Source organism: Coccinella septempunctata, chromosome 8 (assembly GCF_907165205.1).
Source record: "Coccinella septempunctata chromosome 8, icCocSept1.1, whole genome shotgun sequence".
Classification (NCBI taxonomy): domain Eukaryota; kingdom Metazoa; phylum Arthropoda; class Insecta; order Coleoptera; family Coccinellidae; genus Coccinella; species Coccinella septempunctata.
In genome coordinates, this window is record NC_058196.1 from 19,564,928 (window position 1) to 19,586,096 (window position 21,169).

The 21,169-nt window shown below is 35.9% G+C and overlaps 1 protein-coding gene across 1 annotated transcript in view; it reads right to left on the reverse strand.

Annotated features, from left to right (window-relative positions):
- LOC123318633 (protein toll-like) overlaps nucleotides 1–21,169 on the reverse strand; it is a 32,319-nt gene that overhangs the window by 7,544 nt on the left and 3,606 nt on the right. Inside the window, exon 2 of the mRNA XM_044905306.1 lies at nucleotides 1,935–3,455. Coding sequence (XP_044761241.1) covers nucleotides 1,935–3,434 — 1,500 coding nt within the window. The 5' untranslated portion in view covers nucleotides 3,435–3,455. The remainder of the gene's footprint in view (nucleotides 1–1,934; nucleotides 3,456–21,169) is intronic.

Genomic DNA, 21,169 nt, shown 5'->3' on the forward strand with positions numbered 1-21,169 from the left:
CTTTCGTTTTTTAAAATGCACACTTTTATTGATTGTGTTATTTTTTAATTGGAAAAAAATGCTTTGTTGGTAGATTCTACGTATAAAACTGCATAAGAAGGTTCAAGTTTCAGATCTGTAACTTCAAAGAAAAAAAAGTTATGAGAACTTTTCGAAATCGTCAAAATCTCATTTTTCGCTAATAAATCTAAAACGAAGAATCTTAGGAGAATGTTTCAAATAAAAGTCTCTTAAGAGTCAAATTTTTAGGTCTTTTTCCTCAACTTGGGCAAGAGATTTAGCAGGATTAAAAGTTACTTGGTGGAAATCAAACAGGGAAGATGTCAAGCATTTATCGATGAACTCGATAAATTGCTACAAACTTTGCAGTGAGGGTAAGCTGAACTGTGAATTTTAAAATGTTCAAAATTTCGGTATGTCGTTAATTCCATACTTTTCCAAATACTGTATCATTGTAATTTTGAAAACATAAATTTTTTGAATCCTTATCCTTCTAACCTGAAAAACTCTACTTATTGGGTGAGTGAACAGTGCTATAACTCTTAAAAATTTTGGACTAGGTTAATGATTCAAACTTTGGCGGAAACGTTACGTCTTAGCTCATAGCAAAAATTACCTAATTTTATAGGTTGATCTGAAAGTAGTGAAACACCATACCTCCATGCTTTCTCAAATGAGAACACACTTTTATTTTAGTACTCGGTTGGCCATGGAAATTTGACACGTTTCACTCTGTATAGTACGAAAATGTGTGATTATGACGCTTGTCAAAACATTTTTGGGTTTTAAATCAACGCTATGTTGCCCGTTCTACGTAAAAGTTTCTGTTATTACGTATTTTATTACAATAATGTCGAATCCCTTCGGAAAATATGTGACGAACATAATTGAAGTTTATACAAACTTATTAAAGGCATACCAAATTCAGTTATTTGCATGGAAAATACAAGAGATCAGTATAATATCATAATATGCACTAGCTTGAAGAGAGTTAATGTTCGTTATCTTCTTTGGCTAAAGTTTGAATACGTTACACCAGTTGTAGATTTCAAAAATATTAACCCGAAGATGAAATGGGTATCTCCCGAAGGAATTAACAGATAATTACAAGAATGTCAAATTCTTCAACAAAAATCATCTTGCATCAATATAAGTAGAAGGAATTAAAGGAAGTTTCAAGTCAAGATGAACTCCACCTTTGAACAAAAATTTCACATGAATAAACAATTAACAGGACAACTGGCGCGTATTTGTGGCTGTTCATCTTAATACATTGATATAATAATTAGGTATTCATTGGTACCTTAAGGCATTTACAATGTAAAGGGCAAGTCAAATGAGAAATAGAAAAATCAATTTTCGGAAAGTTATTCTACAATGACATTCATAGAAAATCCTGTAGTAAACTTTTCGCAATAATTCACTCTAATAGAAAATTCTCAAATGCCACCACTTTTTTGGGTCTCCAAATAGAAGGAAATTCTTTGTCATCCTCCATTCACAATATTTCTTATTGTGGAAATATTCAGCTAAAATATGAGTCTTTTAGATTAAGGTGAAACATTATATAAATTCTCTTACATTGAATATGTTCGCTACCGTCTGACGTATTGTAGATTTTAGAATATCAGGGTATAACTATTTGAATGACCGAACCTTTCTGAAACCCTATCTTGTCTCTTTTTCAATAAATCACTTTCGGCATTTTCGTAATAAAATTGATATTAGTTATGGAAACAGCGTTATGACAACCGTACTCCGTTCTAGTTACATTTGAGAAAATTATTTCATGGCCAACCGACTGTTAAAATAAATGTGACTGGAGTATACATATACGTATTTCTGAAGTATACGGAGTATTTCTGAAAAGAAAGCACAAATCACTTCAATATCCTTAACTTTTATCGAACAGTTTATATTGAAAGAATACTTACAGTAATCTCCCCAATCATATTGTGATGCAATTTTATCTTCTCAATTGTTGCTATTCCATTCAGATTATAGGGATATCTTGTGATATTATTGTAACTTAAATCCACTTCCTTCAGGTTAGTGCTGGAAAAACTTGAAAACGGCGTATTACTACTGAAACTTTTCATCTCCTCGAAATCAAATTCATTGTGGCTCATGCTGAATTTAACCAAATTTTTATTCCTCGAAAGGCATTGTGTGGGCAATCGGAAAATCTTGTTATAGCTAAGATTGATTTCCTTTAAGTTTTTCATATTTAGCAAAAGTTTTTCATCGATATTCTTCAATTGGTTGTGTTGCAGATAGAGGTATTCTAGATTTTCCAAATCTCTGAACGTTTGTGCGTCTATTTTCTCTAGTTGGTTACTTTCCAAATTGAGAACTCTCAAATTATTCAAGTTTTGGAATATTCTGATCGGTAATTTTTTCAATCGATTATTGTTCAATGTTATCCTTTCAATGTTCGTTGATCCCCAGAATAAACTTTCTGAAAGTACCTCTAATTCATTATAGGCTGAATTCACATTCTTCAAATGTGTGAAATTCGAGAAGACATCGTCCACAAAGTTGATATTCCGATTTTCATCAATATTAATCAGTTCTAAGGAACGACAATTTTCGAATATTCTCCTCGAAATATTTCCCAGATTATTCCTTCTTAAACTTAATTTCAATAAATTTTGCGAATTATCGAAAATCCCATCTTCCAAAATCTCGATCTTATTGAGAGACAGTTCCAGCATTTTGAGATTGATTAAGCTGTCGAAGACTCCTTTCTCTAGAATTTTTAAACTATTCTGCCAGAGAAATAATTTTTCCAATTTATGTAAATTTTCGAACGTTTTTTTCGGAATGTGGTCTATATTATTGCTATTGATGCTCAGAATCAACAAGTTTGTGGCTTTTTCGAATATGTTTTCGTCCAAAACGAGTTTATTCTCGTCAATCATCAAGTCGGATAGTTTGGGAATATTTTGGAAGATACGTCCATCGAAAACGGTGATATTATTCTTTTTTAATTCTAAAGATTTCAAACTATTCAATTCCTTGAAATCGTCACTGACTAGCGGTTTCTTGAGAGCATGTTCCGTAAAACGGAGATATTCTAAATTGTTTAGGCCAAATGATTTGATCACAGTTTCGAATCCGTTTTCAGGAAGTGGGCACTCTTGAAATTCTAGTTTCTTCACCAAACTGAAATTTGCTTCTGGCAATATGCTTTGGTTGAAAACTCGAATGTGATCACAATCTATTCTCATCTTTTTCGAAGGACCATAAACATGGATTATGATTTTATTGTCTGCATAACTTGATGGAGGACATTGGAACTCGAGGTTTCCTGAAGATATAACGTTTATGCAGTTGCATTTCTCCGTCCTTTTACAGATATCGTCTACTGAAGCTTGCGTATGGCTCGAGATGTGGAGTATCATCAGCATTATGCCAACCCATATTGAATGCATGGCTTATAGGTGCTGTGCAATCTGAAAATAAAAATAAGCTAGTTGAAAAACACAGGAATTTATTCAGAATATGGTGCAAATTAGTCGTTATAGATAAGCAATGATATTCCCCTTCACATCAACCAAAGGGGAAGTCAAATGTATTTCATTAAAAATGATAAGGAAGATGAAACTTAAGTCATTATACATAGGGAATGAAAATTCTTTAGCAGGAATATGGACAGTATTATTGAATCTATATTAGAACATGGCCAACGTTTCGAATCTTTCGCGATTAGTTCTCAGGGCCAAAATGGAAAATACAATGACATGAATGAACGTCTGTGGAAAAGTTTCACCAGTACCCTGGAAACCAAATATTATAGAGTAGAAAGATAGGCCTTAATCTAGAGATTAAGGGCGTTTCCTCCCTCAATCTTTAGTACTAAAAACCGACTACATTTTTGCCAGTGAAAACACATTTGACAATGAGATGGCGCTAAAAACGTACTATCAATACAGAAAACTGTTTACTTACAGTTTTCTGTTTTATAATTGAGGGGCTCTAAATTCGAATTCTATCCCTTGTATTGAATTTCAATATAGACTTTGTTGATACCAGAAAACAAACATCCTGGGCGACAAAACAAAAGTATTCTTTTGTTTTGTGACTAGGATGTTAGTTTTCATCTGAAAATTGTTTGGAATCAATTGATATCAATGAAATACGCTGTCGGGTGTGCTACATATTTACACAGCGCAAAAAAATTAACGATCATTATCCACTTTCAACGGTTTTCTTCAATACATATGTTTTTTCCCAATAGGAATAAAAAAAAATGATATCAGATTTTGAATGTATTGGCTCCATTCTAAAATCAGTTGTTCTCGATCAATAGTTTTTCTTCCGTTCGATTTTCTACACTCGATCGCTATGCAACGCGAAACACGCAATTTGACCCAAGAGGAATGTGCCCAAGCGGTAGTTTTGCGAGAAGAAGGGTGGACATACACAAGAATTGCAGAAAGGTTTGGAGTTTCCCATACAAGTGTGTCCAGAATGTTGCAGCGATTCAGGGAGACAGGTATGAATGTCCGAAGACCAGGACAGGGTAGACCATGGGTAACAACTGCCATTCAAGAACGTTACTTGAGAGTTTCTTCGTTGAGACAACGGTTTGCAACCGCTCGCCTCCTTCAGATCCAGCTTGAGCAAACTCATGAGGTGCAAATTAGCACTCAGACAATAAGAAATCGCCTCAGAGAATATGATTTAAGGCCTCGTGTCGCGGCAAAAGGCCCAGCTCTTACCCCAGCCAACGAAGGGCGCGTTTGGATTTTGCTTGAGAGCATATCCATTGGGAAGAGGCCGATTGGGAAAGAGTTCTCTTCACATTCTAGACATGAGTCTAGATTCTGCCTCTACCATTGTGATCGACGTTCCCTTGTATATAGACGTCCACATGAAAGATATGCTCAGTGCAATTTCCTGAATACTACTGGTTTCGGGGGAGGATCTATTATGGTATGGGGTGGAATATCTTTGACTGCTCGCACAGACCTAGTGGTCGTTGATAATGGAGCTATGAATGCTGATGAGTATATAAGGAACATTCTTGAATGTAGTGACATTTACCCCTTACATTGGTGAAAATTTCATTTTTATGTACGATAATGCCAGACCCCATCGTGCACGCATCGTTCAGGAGTACCTTGAAGAGGTTGAAGTCTCTCGAATGGAATGGCCAGCAAGAAGTCCAGATCTCAATCCGATTGAGCAGGTTTGGGACAATCTCAATAGAAGGCTGAGAAGTTCAGAAAATCATCCAGCTACTCTTAATGACTTAGGTATCCAACTCGGAGAAATCTGGAAAGGATTAGATCAGAACATTTTAAGATCACTCATTTCGAGTATGAACCGTCGTTGCCGAGCTGTAATTAACGCAAGGGGTGGAAATACCAAGTATTAAATCACTTATCAGCATTTCAGTATTTTGAAAATTGTTCATTTCTCTTCTTTCACATAAGATTCGATGAAATCCTGAATTTTTCTTCCATTTAATGTGTCTTGTTTCGTTCAAAACCTTCCCGAGAGAATATAAAAAATGAGTTATAAAGTCAATGTAGAGTTAACTTTCATTAAAATTGAGATTTTCAGAATGTGCGTTAATTTTTTTGCGCAGTGTATTTGCAATTTATAAAAAATTTACAAAAATTTGAAATTATAGCAACGAATAGAGCTCTGACTAGGACACAAGAGTATGAGGTGATCTGCTATACGTCAAAGGTGTTATTTCTGTGCAATACACTGTTTTGAATTAATAAACTCAGTAAAATTTGTACAGTTTAGATAAGAAATTAAAATGAACCAATATTCATACAATCATAGCATACAAATTTCAGTTACTTACATATTATTTACAGAATTTTCAGAACTACGATGAAAAAAAAACCTTACACAGGTATAAAACCTGTATGTAGGCCGTCAGTATAGTTTCTTTATGCTTTTTTTATGATTTCTTCATGGTATGGTCCCTTCATGACACAATATACAAATTGAATAATGAATGAACAAAACACTCACAGCGGATTTCATAAAACTTTGACTTTCCAAACAACAATTCAACAGTTACTCGATTTCCAAATCGAAATCAATAAATCCTTTGCATTTCTCAATATAATAATAATAATAATTAAATGTTTATTTGACTCACATACAAAAATTTCTCACAATCTGTACAAAATTAAGTACTAATTGAACCAACAAGAGTTCCTTTAACCCTCAAAATGTCAAAAAAAACATTAGAAAAAAATATATCTTTCCCGAAGGCACATAGTAAAATGCTCACTGCATTACTGATTTACACTGGTGTAGTCAGTAGCCCTGAGAATTTTATTCCCTTCGGAGAATTAAAAATACAAATCACATGTCACCAGTTTTAATACTCACATTTCCATTTTCCTTAGTGAAGTAAAAAATTTAATTTCGGAAAATCCATTTCATTTGATCCACAGTTTTCACCAAGAAATAAGACAAAAAAATCAATCTAGAACTAGCTAGATAAACAAAAGACGGTACGAGAATCAAAACATTAGGGTCAGGACAGCGAAAGGGAGAATGTTCCACTGAAGAAGGGTAGATGCTGACCATGGTTTCGGCTTCATTTGACTTTGTCAGAGCAACACAACTCCTTCCCCGATAGAAAACGCTTGGAATTGACGGACCCTAATAAAATACTAGTATTTAAATAGTACTGATATTTAATTAGCGTTTTTCATCGGAGAGTTGTGTTGCTGTGACGAGGTCAAATCAGACCGAAACCATACAGCATCTACTCATCTGTTGTTGAAAATGAAAACCAACGAAGAGAAAATGCGGTACATTCCATATTTTTACTCTGATAAAGGCGAAATAGCACTTCAAACGGCTGAAATTATAAATAGTGTTTTTGCTACCGATATTGTGATGGCCAATTAGGTTCAATTTTTGTTCAGTCCATTCCGTTACATAGTAATAACCGAAAAATAACTCACAATAGACCTGACCTCATATTGCTGAATGAGGATGAGGACACTCAGAGACAGCACTATTCATCGACGTGGCGATTTCAAAAATAATAATCTACAAGATCTCGTGGAACAAAACAGGAGATAGTGGAAGTTGAAAGATATCAAGACCATCCCTATTTTCATGAAAATAAATCGAATATCGTAATTGGTTGCGCTATAGACGTTAATTTGAAAACCGAAAATTTGTCTATAAAGAGCTCCCAAAATATTGAAACTTTTTCAACATCCTGTATGTATATGGATCTCTGATTAGTTATCAGTCGGGTTCCGAAAGATATACATTCACCTACCCTAAGCTATTGCGATAGCTGAACACACGTATAGTGGTTGAAAAAACCCATTCTAGCAAAGATCATATCTGATGGACTTCAGTTTCTTTAGTTTTATCATCTACGTATTAAACTGGCGATTGACATTCCACTGGAGTTGACCAAAGACAACAAATGTACACAGGGATTATCGCGTCAAACCGCTTCCTCTGTGTTTTGGTCTCTGATAATGATTAGATATGTTTTCCGCCATTTTTCAGTGGTAAACTGTGCATAATCATTAATTAGCTAGCTAGTTCGTAAGTAGTAAAGAGAAATTTCAGAGCGAACTTGGAATAAATTCACTAAATCATAGACAGTGTTTTTTTTCGTATTGTAAATGTGTACTGACAGGTCGATTAGTATTTTATATTGCGCTCTTTTTGATGTAAGAAAATGCTGTGCAGCAGCGTGACCAAATTCAATTCAATCATTGAGTATTAACCCCCTTGAATACTCAAAGATTCAGTTCAATTGCTCCTTTTACAACAGCAGAAGTAACATAAGATGAACTAAAAACTGCAATAATAATATATTCTTTTCTTATTAAAATTACCTATCATAAATTCTTCGATACTGTAGGGTTCAAGATTTATCAGGAATTGCTTCAATTTCATCTCGACTTGTTCTTCAGACCTGACATGTTTCAACTACTTATCAAGTTATAAAGTGTTATAAAACTTTATACCCATATAATATGCATTTTGTGTCAAACGGTGTGAAGGGAATAAAAGATCGTCTCTACGAGTATTATAACCATTCTCTGAACCAGGAAATGAGTGTTTGAGACGAAAACTATTGTCTCAAATATACCCATCTACAGGGTGTTTTTTATATATATATAATTCGGTTTTAAAACGTCTTGCGACGTTGTCCGATGCCCAATTTCCACGTCCTTCGGTCACTGCATTGATCTTCTGTAAGGCTTCTCTCGCTCATAGCCCTCGATACACCCTCTTTCCATGTCTTTCTTGGTCTCCTCCTTTTCCTTCGTCCCATCGGTATCCACTCCATCACTCTCTAAGGTAGTCTTGTGTTCGGCATTCTCTGGACGTGCCCGTACCATATCAGCTGGTTTCTCTCAATCTCCGTTGTTAACGATCCTTCTATTCCCATTCGCAGTTTAACCTCTTCATTCCTAACTCTGTCTCTACGAGATATTCCTAAGGATCTTCTGAATACATCCATCTCCACCGCTTCAAGTTTCCTTCTGTTCCTCTCTGTTATTCGCCAAGTCTCGGCTCCATACAAAAGTCCGCTTTTGATGATTGTTTCATATATGTTGTATTTTCGTTGTTTACCTATTTGTTGAGACCAAAATATTCCATTGAGGCATCCTATCGTTTTTCTAGCCTGAGTTATCCTCTTCTTTATTTCCTGTAGTATCGAAAATAACTCCTAGATAGGAATATTCGTCACATGCTTCAATTGCCTCGTCATTTTCTAGTTGGACATTCGAAAGGTTAGTTCCTATAGGAAGGTATTTCGTCTTCTGGATATTAATTTCTAAGCCCCATCGTTGGTACTCTTCTTGTAATTTTCTGACCATATACTCTATGTCATCTTTATCGTTGGCTATGATGACCTGATCATCTGCAAATTGCAGAGTATATAGGCATATCTCCCCAAGATCAATTCCCATACCTTTGCACTTACGCTTCCATTGATTTAGGGCTTTGGCAATATAAATCTTGAATAAAGTAGGCGACACGCAACAACCCTGACGCTCATTCATTCATTGCTGTATCCCGTTACCGGGAATAAATCTACAAAAAGAAGAAGAAAAAAAAAAAAAAAAAAAAAATTCGAACAGACTTGTAACTTCTTAGTGCTAGTTGCGACTGTGTGCCCTCCTGTGACTAAAGAGACCCAACCGTGACCTGCAGATCCTTCCACACTCAGGGCATGGATAGTCTCCAACCAGATCTGGCCGCCGCTGTATCCTTCTCGATTCTCCACTATAACTGTGGACCAAAGACCTCCACTGTGACCTGTCTAACGCTAGTTGTTCCCAGTTATGATTAGCATTAACTGATTTTAGGGATTGATGTAGTGTATCCTTAAACCGCTTAAACTGGCCTCCTGGTTTCCGGGCTCCCTCAGTGAGTTCGCCGTATAGAGCTATTTTGGGGAGTCTTGTGTCTTGCATCCTCAGAATGTGGCCGCTCCATCTGAGTCGGGCCCTCGTTACTTGAGTCTCAATTGTTGTACAACTCGCGCGCTGCAAGACTTCTGCATTCGAAACTTTGTGGAACCATCTGATGTGCATTATCTGTCTTAGATGACGTTGCTGCGTCTGTTCAAGCTGTTTAATATGTCGCCTGTAGGGAGTCCAGCTTTCGCTTCCGTAAAGAAGCGTTGGGAGGACCACTGCTCTGTAAACAGCTGTCTTGGTCTTCAGATTGAGGTCGTGATTTTGGAACACTCTGTCCTTCAGCTTCCAGAATGCCCGTGATGCCGAATTGATACGGTTGTGTATTTCCGTGTCAAGGTTAGCCCTAGTATTTATGAAGCTTCCCAAGTATTTGAACTGCTCAACCTGTTCTAGAGTTTCATTGTCCAGGCTGATATCTGTTTGAAGGCTTTCTGGCGGACTTACCAGGATTTTGGTCTTGTCAATATTGAGTCTAAGGCCTAAAGCTTCGTATATATGTTTATAGGTGTCCATCATTATCTGTAGATCCTCTGAGCTGCTAGCGATGAGTGAACAGTCGTCTGCATATTGAAGTTCCGTGATAAACTTGGTACGGGTTTTTGCTCTGAGGCGCTTCAGGTTAAACAGGCCTCCATCAAATCTGAATCTTATCCCAACACCTCTTACGGGCATGCTCATGTCAGCAATTATCGATACAGCTATGGCGAAAATATTGAACAGTAAAGGCGCTAATACGCAGCCTTGTTTTATTCCAGAGTTGGTTGAGAAATGGTCGGTTGTAGAGCCATTATGCTGTATTCTAGCGGTGTTGTTGGTATGAAGGCTTTTACACACTGCTAGGAATTTTTCGGGTACTCCTAGACGTGCCATGATTTTCCAGAGCGCTCTCCGATTCACCGAGTCGAATGCCTTGCTTAAATCGATGAAGGCTGTATAAATCCTTGATTGTTGTTCACGGGCCTTTTCTTGTAGCTGTCGAAGTGTAAAAATTAGGTCCACCGTACCTCGATTTGGTCGAAAGCCGCACTGGGATTCAGGTAAAAGCCTCTCTAAGAGTGGAACCAGACGATTAGCCATAATCTTCGAGAGAATTTTACCGGCCACATTAAGCAACGATATGCCCCTGTAATTGTTGCAATTCGACGTATCGCCTTTGTTCTTATAGAGGTTGATAACTAAAGCGTCTCTGAAGTCTTGTGGCACATCTCCCTGTTCCCAGATCTTGCGGAATAGTATTAGGAGACTATTGACAATGTCCTCATCCAAGGCTTTGAATATCTCCGCCGGAATGCCGTCTAGACCAGGGGACTTATCATTTTTCATATTTTTAATCGCGCTTATGATTTCCGACATTGAAATTTCGTCATCAAGCGATGTCATCGGACTATACGCGGGAAGCAGTTCTAAAATGGATAAATCCGAGTCGTTATTTTGATTCAAGACCTGTGAGTAATGCTCTTTCCATCTTTCGAGAATTTTTCCATCATCAGTTAGAATAGCTCCATGAGCATCTCTTATAGGAAAGCTAGCTTTTCTGCTTGGACCGTAAACAGTTTTAATAGCTTCGAAAAAACGCCTGTAGTCATGGTTATCGGCGTAAGCTTGTATTTCTCTAGCTTTTTCTTTCCACCAGCTGTCCTTGATTTTTCTTATTTCTTGACGGACCTCGCGTTTTATGTTTATGAAACCTATTTGGGCTGCAACATCGCCAGGCTTGTTAATTGCGGTTTTCATCGCTTTGTGTTTTGCGTCCAAAAGGGGTGCGATATGAGTTTCGCTGTCTGCAAACCAGTCTGGGGATTTTCGGGAGCGTTCCGTGCCCAGTATTTCCTTCGCTGTATTTGTAAGGGATGACTTGAAACGGAGCCAATGAGTCTCAATGTCGTCGTTATAATCCGGTGGTGTTAGGCTATCTTTGACGGCAGCTGTGAATCTGTCCTTTGTAGAAGGGTTTTGTAGTTTGGATATTTGAAGGCGCTCTCTCAGATACTTCGGCTTGCGTTGGTATTTTGGGCGCATTGAGATTTTCATTTTCGAGATTACCAGCCTATGATCAGTCCAGCACTCCAGATCTGCTCTGGGTTTAGTGACCAACACCTCTTTCAGATCTTTCCTTCTCACGATCACATACACAACCCTGACGCAGTCCTTTATTGACAGCAAACTTCTCTGATAATTTATTCCCCACTTTTATTTGTGATGTTGTTCCATTGTACATGTTTTTTAAAGCTTCAATAAGTGTATGGTTTAAATTTGTTTCTTGCAATACTTTCCATAGTTTATTTATTGGAACGGTCATATGCTTTGTGTAGATCAATGAACATAAGGTGGGTTTCCTGATTTATTGCCGATTTCTTCTCTATTACTTGTTTTAGGCAAAATATGTTGTCATTACAGGATCTTCCAGCTCTAAAGCCTGATTGCTCTTCCTCCTCCAGCGCCTCATATTCGGTCTCAATGAGATCCCTAATAATTCTTCCATATAGGCGACACAGCGTGCTAGTTACTGCTATGCCCCTATAGTTTGCACAATCCAATTTATTTCCTTTTTTGTGAATAGATGTAATGTATGCGTTCTTCCATTCCTTGGGTATCTCAGCACCATTCAAATACTGATTTATACACCATGTAAGTGCTTCGAATAACTTCTCTGAACCGTTTTTTATAAGCTCTGCCGGTATTCCTTCCGGGCCAGGAGATCGTCCATTTTTTAACTTTTTAATGCATCTCTTTACGAATTCGTTCTCCACCACTATATGCTCTCCCTCAATGACTACCCCCGAGGGTGAGAGTCTGTTGTACTCATCTCTTTTTTCCGTAAGTAGGTTTTCATAGTGTTTCTTCCATTGTTTCAGTGTTATTGATTCGATATTTGTTCGTGTTTTTTCATTGGTTTTTAGTTGGTTTATAAATTTCCATGACTCTGAACATCTTCTTCCCCCGATACAGCTGTTGATTTCCTGGCATTTACGGTCCCACATCTCTCTTTTGGCTGTTGTTACTGCCCGTCTGGTTGTCCTCTTTATGTTTATATATTCGTCCCTATCTTCCTGTTTTTTGGAACTTAGCCATAATAAATAGGCTTTTTTTTTTCTCTTTGATTAGGTTTTCGACTTCTTCCGTCCACCAGAGCTTATTACTCTCTTTCGGCTTCTGTAGTCCAAGCGCTTCTTCAGCAGCTTTTTTGATGCTATCCACGATATTCCCATATACCTCCTCTACACCCTGCTCTCGGAGCTCATCTGTCAGTTTCTCGTCCAATCTATTCTGATACAGTGTTCTCGTACTCTCATGTGTTAGGCTGTTCAAGTTATATTTCACACAAACAACCTTTTCTGCCTGCTCTTCGTTATCTCCCCTAGTATTTTTCAATGGCCTAAATGGAAAGAGAATTCTACTTTTCACCAAATAATGGTTTGAACCGCATGTAACGCTTCTGTAAACTCGTTCATCATTTATCTGCAGGGCCGTATTCTGTTTTACTATAACATAGTCAATTATAGATCTTAAATTACGAGTTGTCTGCACCCATGTGTAGGTATGTATTTCTTTGTGTTTGTAGAATCCGTTCGTTATTTTCAGCCCATGACTCTCACAGAGCTCAATAAGTCTCTCTCCATTATCATTTCGACTTGTTTCCCCATAGGGTCCCACTACTTTATTATCTCTTTTCCTGCCAGTTTTCCGTTTAGATCTCCCATAATTATTATCTCTCGATTGTTCCCGATTTTTGTTATTTCATCGTTCAATTTTTCAAAGAATTCATCCTTAACAGCATATAGTTCGTCATTGGATATGCCGTAGACTCCAAGCAAAGTAAAAGGCCGGTGTTTTTTAATTGATGCGAAATATTTCAATGGGTGATTCTATAGCAAAAATTAAAGGGGGGGTCTTTCATATAACTTTCTGATCAACACCCTTTTCCCTCCAAGTTACAGCCCTTCAAAATAAGGTAAAAAAATTATTTTTATTCAATATATCCACTTTCGAAAAATTTAGAAGAATGGAATTTGGCAGATGGCAGTTTTTGAGTGTTTTTGTTACAATGAAATGTATTTATTATCTAGTAAGCGGGTGGCAATTTATTATGACAACTGAGTAGCTTTTATTAACTTTGATTTAGATACAACTATTTTTTGATTTGGCTTATTCTTTTGAGACTTTTATCACATACTCATAAGATGACGGTGTACACAAACGCAGAAATGACCGATATTCATTTACGGCCTTTCTGGTGGTAATTCTCTTAAAGCATCCAGAAGATTTGCAGAAATGTTTCCTGGACGTGTGGCATCACTTCACACTCTATTTACGCGAATTCGCCTACGACTACGAGAAAGTAGTACAAGAAGAACTTCCTGTACTTCTTCAAAACATTCCTTTGGACAATGTGGTTTATGCAGGATGGGGTGCACGCACATTTCATGCAGTATTCTCTAATACTGCGATTTCTTTGGATTTAAAGGTCCTACAGATATGAAAAAAAAGTTGATGAAAGATAATATCAACACCTTTTATTGAAGTAAAACAATACGAGAACATTCAACAAGGATATCAGCTACAAAGCAACACCTACATCATTTCTGTAAGTTACATAATTTGAGAGTTATTGCTTTTCGAACATGACCCTTATGAAAATTGATAAAATAAAATATGTAAAACTCAATACTGTACTTTTGATAATTTTTAATGATAAATTCGTTAGTTAACTAACGAATTAACACTGTGTATATTATTTTAGATTTTTATATGATTTAATTTTTGTATAGGCTGTTCAGTTCGAGCCAGGCCCGGATCTAGGGGGGGGGCAAGCGGGGCGCTTGCCCCGGGCGCCAGCCTAAGGGGGCGCCAAAATCAACCAGGGGTTAAAATTTTTTTACTTTTAATTATCTCGGAAAAAATTAATTTCCTAGTGCTAAAATGGAAACTGTAGAATGGAAACATGATAAACCATCACTATGCCTAAAATCTTAAAAATCAATGAGGGATAAATTAACTGCATATTATTCAGTCATCTACGAATGACCGCCACACTTGGGTGAAATAGGTTGAAAGATCTGATATGTTCACACTGCGTCGCAAGCAGTAATTTCTTTGCCTGGGGAATTGCCGACTCATCGCCTTCTCATCTGGAACTAAGGGCTAAAATTTCCGATTTTCTATAGACCATAACATAAAAACTAATCCTTTCAGCATAATTCTGTTTGCATATTCGTAATCTATGCCTTAGTGAAACACCAATTTTGGTGGAAATTGGTAAGATCGAAATTTTTTTAAATTTTCTATAGATGTACCGAGTTTTTCACCATAATTTGAGCCCCCCTTTAACTTTGTTACTAAGAGAGGTACAAAAAAAATGTTTTATACAAAAGTTTCACGAAATTGAGTTTTTTTTAAATGTTTTCACAAAATGAAATATATACAAAGTGGGCGGTTTTCTGAAGAATATTTTTGGTCTCCGATCAAAACCGAATTCATTCTGTACACTAATTCGAGGGCGTAGAACACCAATATGCAAACAGATATTTTTAAAAAAAATTACTTTTCAAGTTATGGTCGATGGAAAAGCGGAAATTTTGGACCTTCGCGGAAAAATTCATAAAGTCTGAACCGTTCGAGATAGATGAATGAAATGTGGATTTTTATATTTGCAAAGAACCAATTCATCACCAAAAAAACAGCATATGACTAGTGCCTTTTTTCTAGCTTCTACAGCTCCTCAAAGTTGACCAATATTTCCGATATTTTGCACTAAAAGTGATTTATTCCTCAAAATACTGATCCTCCAAAAATCTAATTGCATATTCGTGATCTACCTTGAATTAATATGTAAAATGATCCGGGTCGATATATGTAGTTAAAAAAATTAATTTTTGTTCGGAATAATTTCGTTCATGAAGCGCGGGTAAAAACGATAGACGATGGCGGGTTGCAAACGACATTGTTGTAAATACAAACTTTTTAATTTTTTTTTATTTATGCAATTTTTGGGAGTATTTTGGGAAAAGAATAACTTTTAATGGAACAATGAGAAAAAATATCTTTTGATGGAACAATGGGAAAAAAATATGAGTGATTTTTTTCCCAAAGTACTCATCTTAGGAAAAATCTAATTGCATATTCGTAATCTATACGACCTCGAACTAGTGAAAGAAATAACTCGGGTTGAAAGTGATGACGAGTATGCAATTAGATTTTTCCTACGAACCTTAGAAGGGGGGGGGGGGGGGGGCCATCATGAATATTTGCCCCGGTCAGAAAAAATCGTAGATCCGGGCCTGGTTCGAGCACCATCGTATGTTCAAATAATTTGTATTTAATTGTAATTGAGGATAATATTATGGGATATTTCCTGTTTTTATCCCAAACTCTGAATAAATAAGAATTTAGAAAAAAATATGCGTTCTATGCTTTGGGAAAAAGTAAAGCCAGATTCTTGGCAAGAATTCAGGATAAAGTTTTTTTTTCCAGATTAATCAAAACGAAAAGAGATCAAACCAAAAATAAGTGGATAACAACTATTCACCCAATATTATGATTTGTGAAATAATAATTGCCGAATAATATTTGCTGAATGCTGAATATGTATTGTCCATTGTCATACTATTCTCGAGAGTGACATAATAACCAGTTCGTTATTCATTTTTGTTTTGTTTTTGTTATAAGCTTCTATATTTCAATTTTGCGTGTACGTATTACACATCAATACAGGTTCGGAAAAAATTGTCTAGGGCAGCAAATCAATGAGTGGAACAAATATGTATGAACAAAACCAAACGCAAAATGAAGAGAACACATTCTCCTCCTCTCCCACCATTTCTTCCCAAAGAATAACGTGACTGAATATGAGAATTCTCTCCCCCATGAGTGCAAGTGCAACTGAGCGCCGGCTAATCACTTTCATTTCAATTAGCCGCGGCTAAATATAGATTTATGCAACTTAAATAACAAATATCAAATAACAATTATCAATTAACATGAGAGTGTTTATGCAGCCAAGTAACAAATATCACTTAACAAAGAACAAGTCAACTCACAACTTCTACATTAATTGAACGGGATTTTCTTATTAGGCGCATCTCAACACGCAGATAGATAAACATCGGCCTGTCAGGTCACGAAACTTAACCAAAACTTCTGTCAAAACAAAAAACAAAATGCCCTGTACAGGGTGGGCAAAATTGGTGATACCTGAACTACAACTTTTTCAACCCAACGAGATAGAGGAAAATACATTTCTTACATTACAGCTAATACTGCCATCAACTGAATTCCTCTATCTTCTTTTGTTTTCGATTATAGAGCGAATTAAAATTTGTTTGGTCATTATCTCCGTTTCTGTTTGTGTTAGGATCTTGAAATAAAAACATTATTAAGAGGGATCTACACCATTTTAGTTGTCAGTTCAAAAAGAGAAAATGAATATCTTACGTCAGAAACCACTAATTTATATGGGTTTTTCATTATATGTCATTCAATGCAATCAGTTCGTCACCTCGGAAAGTCAGATATTTTTTTTTCGTCGATCGGAAAAAAAAAAATTTTTCATTGAAAAACAAACATTCATTCATGTTATTAACTTTCCGAGGTGCAATTATCTCTTTTATGAATTTCCACATGAAAAAATTTCTCGAAAAGTCTCTCTATTGGCTACAATTCGTATCCTGGTGAAATTGAAAAACGACGTTCGTTTAGTGCTGCCATCTTTTCGACGAAAGTGGAAAGTATTGCAATATTCGTAACTTTTACTTATCGTTCAATTTTTCTGGCTACACCCCACATTCTGGTAGTCTTTCTCCCTTTACGTCTTAAACCGATGGCTATAAACTGAATAATCTTCAATAGTAGGACTATTCTGAATTGAGTTCGTCAAATTTCAATTCTTTAAATAGTTTAATTTATACGAAGACAAAGAACCCGTGAATTTCACATACAGGCTGGTCCTATAAAAAAAGAAAAATTTCTTCTAATTCTGTCAAAAACGTTCAGACCTTCAAAATGAGCATACAGGATCACTTCAAGATATCTGAAACGTATTTAGTGTAGAGTATTAATTTCCTCAAAAGCACTTACAAGAAATGGGACATTAATTAAACTATTTATAGATTGCTGGGTCTTTTCCCCCACATAACATTGAAATTTGACGAAATCAATTAAGTACGGGATATTCCTACATTGTTAGATAGAATCCGCAATAGTTGTTGACCTTGAGTTAGCTTAAAACTTTCAGAGTATAAAATAATATACCGTTTTCGGCTTTTATGATTACATATTCAGAATGAATTCGATATGATGCATTATCTTATCACATTTGGTTTCCGAGAAAGCTCTGGGAAATAACAGTTCTCTAATGGATTTTGGTTCTTTTCTTTGGTTGGATATTTTATAAGCTGTATAATTCCGAATTGGAATGGAACGAGTATGAAATCGTGTTGTAGAATGTAGTTACTATTTTTTTAAAAGATAATGTTAAGTTTCATTTATCATTCCCGTCTCAAAAGAAAAGCAATATGAAAGTTCGATTTTAACATTTTTCTGATACCTACATGATTCGGAGCTTTTGCATCACGTTTTTCTAAACCGACAAACTGTTCGTTTGTCCATAGTAAAACGACGTGAATTATAGTTTTATATTACGACTACATGAGATATAAGATACAACTATGCTATTACATTACAGACACTCATCTCCCGATAAATTGATTATGAATACATGGTATTTCCAACATGTCAGCTTTGTGTTACACTTATCAAAATATACAGGGTTGGATTTCGAGGCACAGTTTTTGTATTGATGATACTACTTTTGAAATATACAGTTTTTGATATATATATTTACTGCACAGTTTCTGTATTGATAATTATGCATTGAAAAATTCAGTATTTGATTAACAGTTACTGTACAGTTTCTTTAGGTAGTCGATAATTCTGTATTTTAAAAATTCCTTTTTTGATAAACAGTGACTCCACAGTTTCTGTATTGATAATTCTGCATTCAAGAAATGCAGTATTTGGTATACAGTTACTGTACAGTTTTTTGTATTGATAACTCTGCATTTCAAAAATGCAGTTTTTGATAAACAATCACTGCAAAGTTTCTGTATTGATAATTCTGCATTTTAAAATGCAGTATTGAATATACAGTTACTGCACACTGCACCAGTGTCTGTATTGATAATTATTCATTTTCAAAATGAAGTTTTTGACATACAATTACTGTACGGTTTTTGTATTGATAATTCTTCATTTTAAAGATGTAGTATTTGATATGCAGTTACTGCACAGTTTCTGTATTGCGGCATCGAGGGTAGGTAGATGTACGATCGGTACAGTACGTTTTTGTCGACCATGCGCGAAAGGTCTCTCCTCTATTGGAAGTTTGAACCTTCAACGTTAGTCATTGGTCATACAGTATTAGATTGGGATTGTACTTATATGGCGGGATCCACTTATCCTAGAAGATAGAGAATGGATTATATGAACGAAAGTATCACTTTTTTGCGTAACTCTCGTTTGAGTTTTGTCATTTCTATACAAATCATCATAAAGTTTGCGTGGTGCACATAAAGAAAATTCGATGCAACTTGGTTGCTGGATTAATAAAAATTCCGGTGTTGTTCTAATTATTTATTCAACGCTTGTCGTACGAAGAATGTGTAAATCTTTCGTTCATTCAACAAATGATATACAAAATATGCGCATTGGATGGTGATACATTCAGTTATTATACAGCATGGGTTGAAATACATATTCAGGTATAGACTGATCTATACACATTCTATATGTATGTATTCGTTATTAGAGAGCCATATTAACTCTTATGACCTACTTACTAGGTAGGTAATGCACAATGCCTTCGTTCGATAGAAAAGCATATGTATTTTCTTTAAATTCTTCCGATATTACATCACTTTGAAATTTTTCTGATCCAAGCCTAGTTGTTAAGGACGCCTTACTCCTTATCGCAAAAATGAGAATGGTGACTTTCAATTCGTGTGCAATTTAACATTCTGCCGATTCATGAAACGAAAACCTCTAAGGAATTTGCTACACATCCTTGGTATCTGACGCTGGTTCTAGCCTAAAGTAGTAACTACAATCTACAACTTTTCCACATATGTAGCATGTTGTAGCGATATCGTTTTTTACGATGAACGTTAACAAGATAAATGAAAATGTTCTTCTTGCACAATCTTCCACGATAAATGTTTATCGATCTGAGCAGAAATAGCAACCGCCATTAAATTCAATGCGCAGTACCCAATAAACACAGATACGTGGAAGTAACGTTGAGTTCTTCACGTAACGCTACGTTGAGAAACCTGCAAAATGTCGTTAGGAAATACGTTTCCTTCTAGTGGTACAGTAACGTATCGGACAATCTTTTTGGATTGGAAATTCTACGAGAATATAACGTTGCCATTCGATTGAAGTAACGTTGCTACAACACGAAATTCAAATGTTGACTCTAAAATAAAAATTTATTTGCTTTTCTGCCCACCACTCACTAGTCTTGTGATTGTTCCCATCAGCCAACATTATATCTCTCACCAGACTAGGTTCATTGAGACAAACATGCATCACCGCCGGTATTCGAACCTGCTACCTCTGGCGTCCTACCCTACATCGCTGCCAACGAGACTGCTGCACCCTATAGTTTTTATTATAGTAGTAGTGAATATTCCATTAGCTTAAGGCTACAAAGTTCATAACATTATATTTACAATATATCTACATCAACAGTCATCCGCTCAATACATATTCTTTATTACCATTACCAGTATCTTGAATTGATTCAAATTATAAGCAGATCTCATAACTAATGGTAACTGGTAGAACATACTCAATCCATTATAAAAAAGTGATCGCTATTGCTCTTACAATGCCAAATTCAGGACACTCATTTTTTTTCTATATATACTACTTGGCAAGACAAGGAAACGTTCTGTAATAGTGGCTACAAAAAGGGATGTTCGTTGCTTTTAATAGAATATACTTTGAGAAAACACGACATATCCACGTTTCATATTCGTTACTACAGTAACGAGTTGTTGAATGATTTCGTATACAACGTTGATGTAATGTTATTTATTTCCTATTGAATATACGTTGAGGAAGTACGCTAAAGAAACGTTACATATTGGTGACTACAGTAACGAGTTGTTGAATGATTTCGTATACAACGTTGATGCAATGTTATTTATTTCCTATTGAATATACGTTGAGGAAGTACGCTAAAGAAACGTTACATATTGGTGACTACAGTAACGAGTTGTTGAATGATTTCGTATACAACGTTGATGTAATGTTATTTATTTCCTATTGAATATACGTTGAGGAAGTACGCTAAAGAAACGTTACATATTGGTAACTACAGTAACGAGTTGTTGAATGGTATCGTATTCAACGTTAGTTCAATGTTTCTCACTTCCTATTGAATACACGTTGAGGGTGCACTAAAATAACAACGTTTCATGTTAGTGGATTCAGTAACCAGCTTGATTATAAACGTTGATTATATGTGAAATCAACCTATGGTAGTATTTAGGTTTCGAAATAACGTTACAAAATTCAACGAGTAACCTTGAATCAACGGCCCCCACCACATATAAACGTATAATACACGTGTGTGTGTTTATTGGGTATGTTGTGAATTTTCTGTCGATTCTCTTTTCCATTTCTTTCCTTTTTTGTGATCGAGATAGAAATATATCATTGCTCTG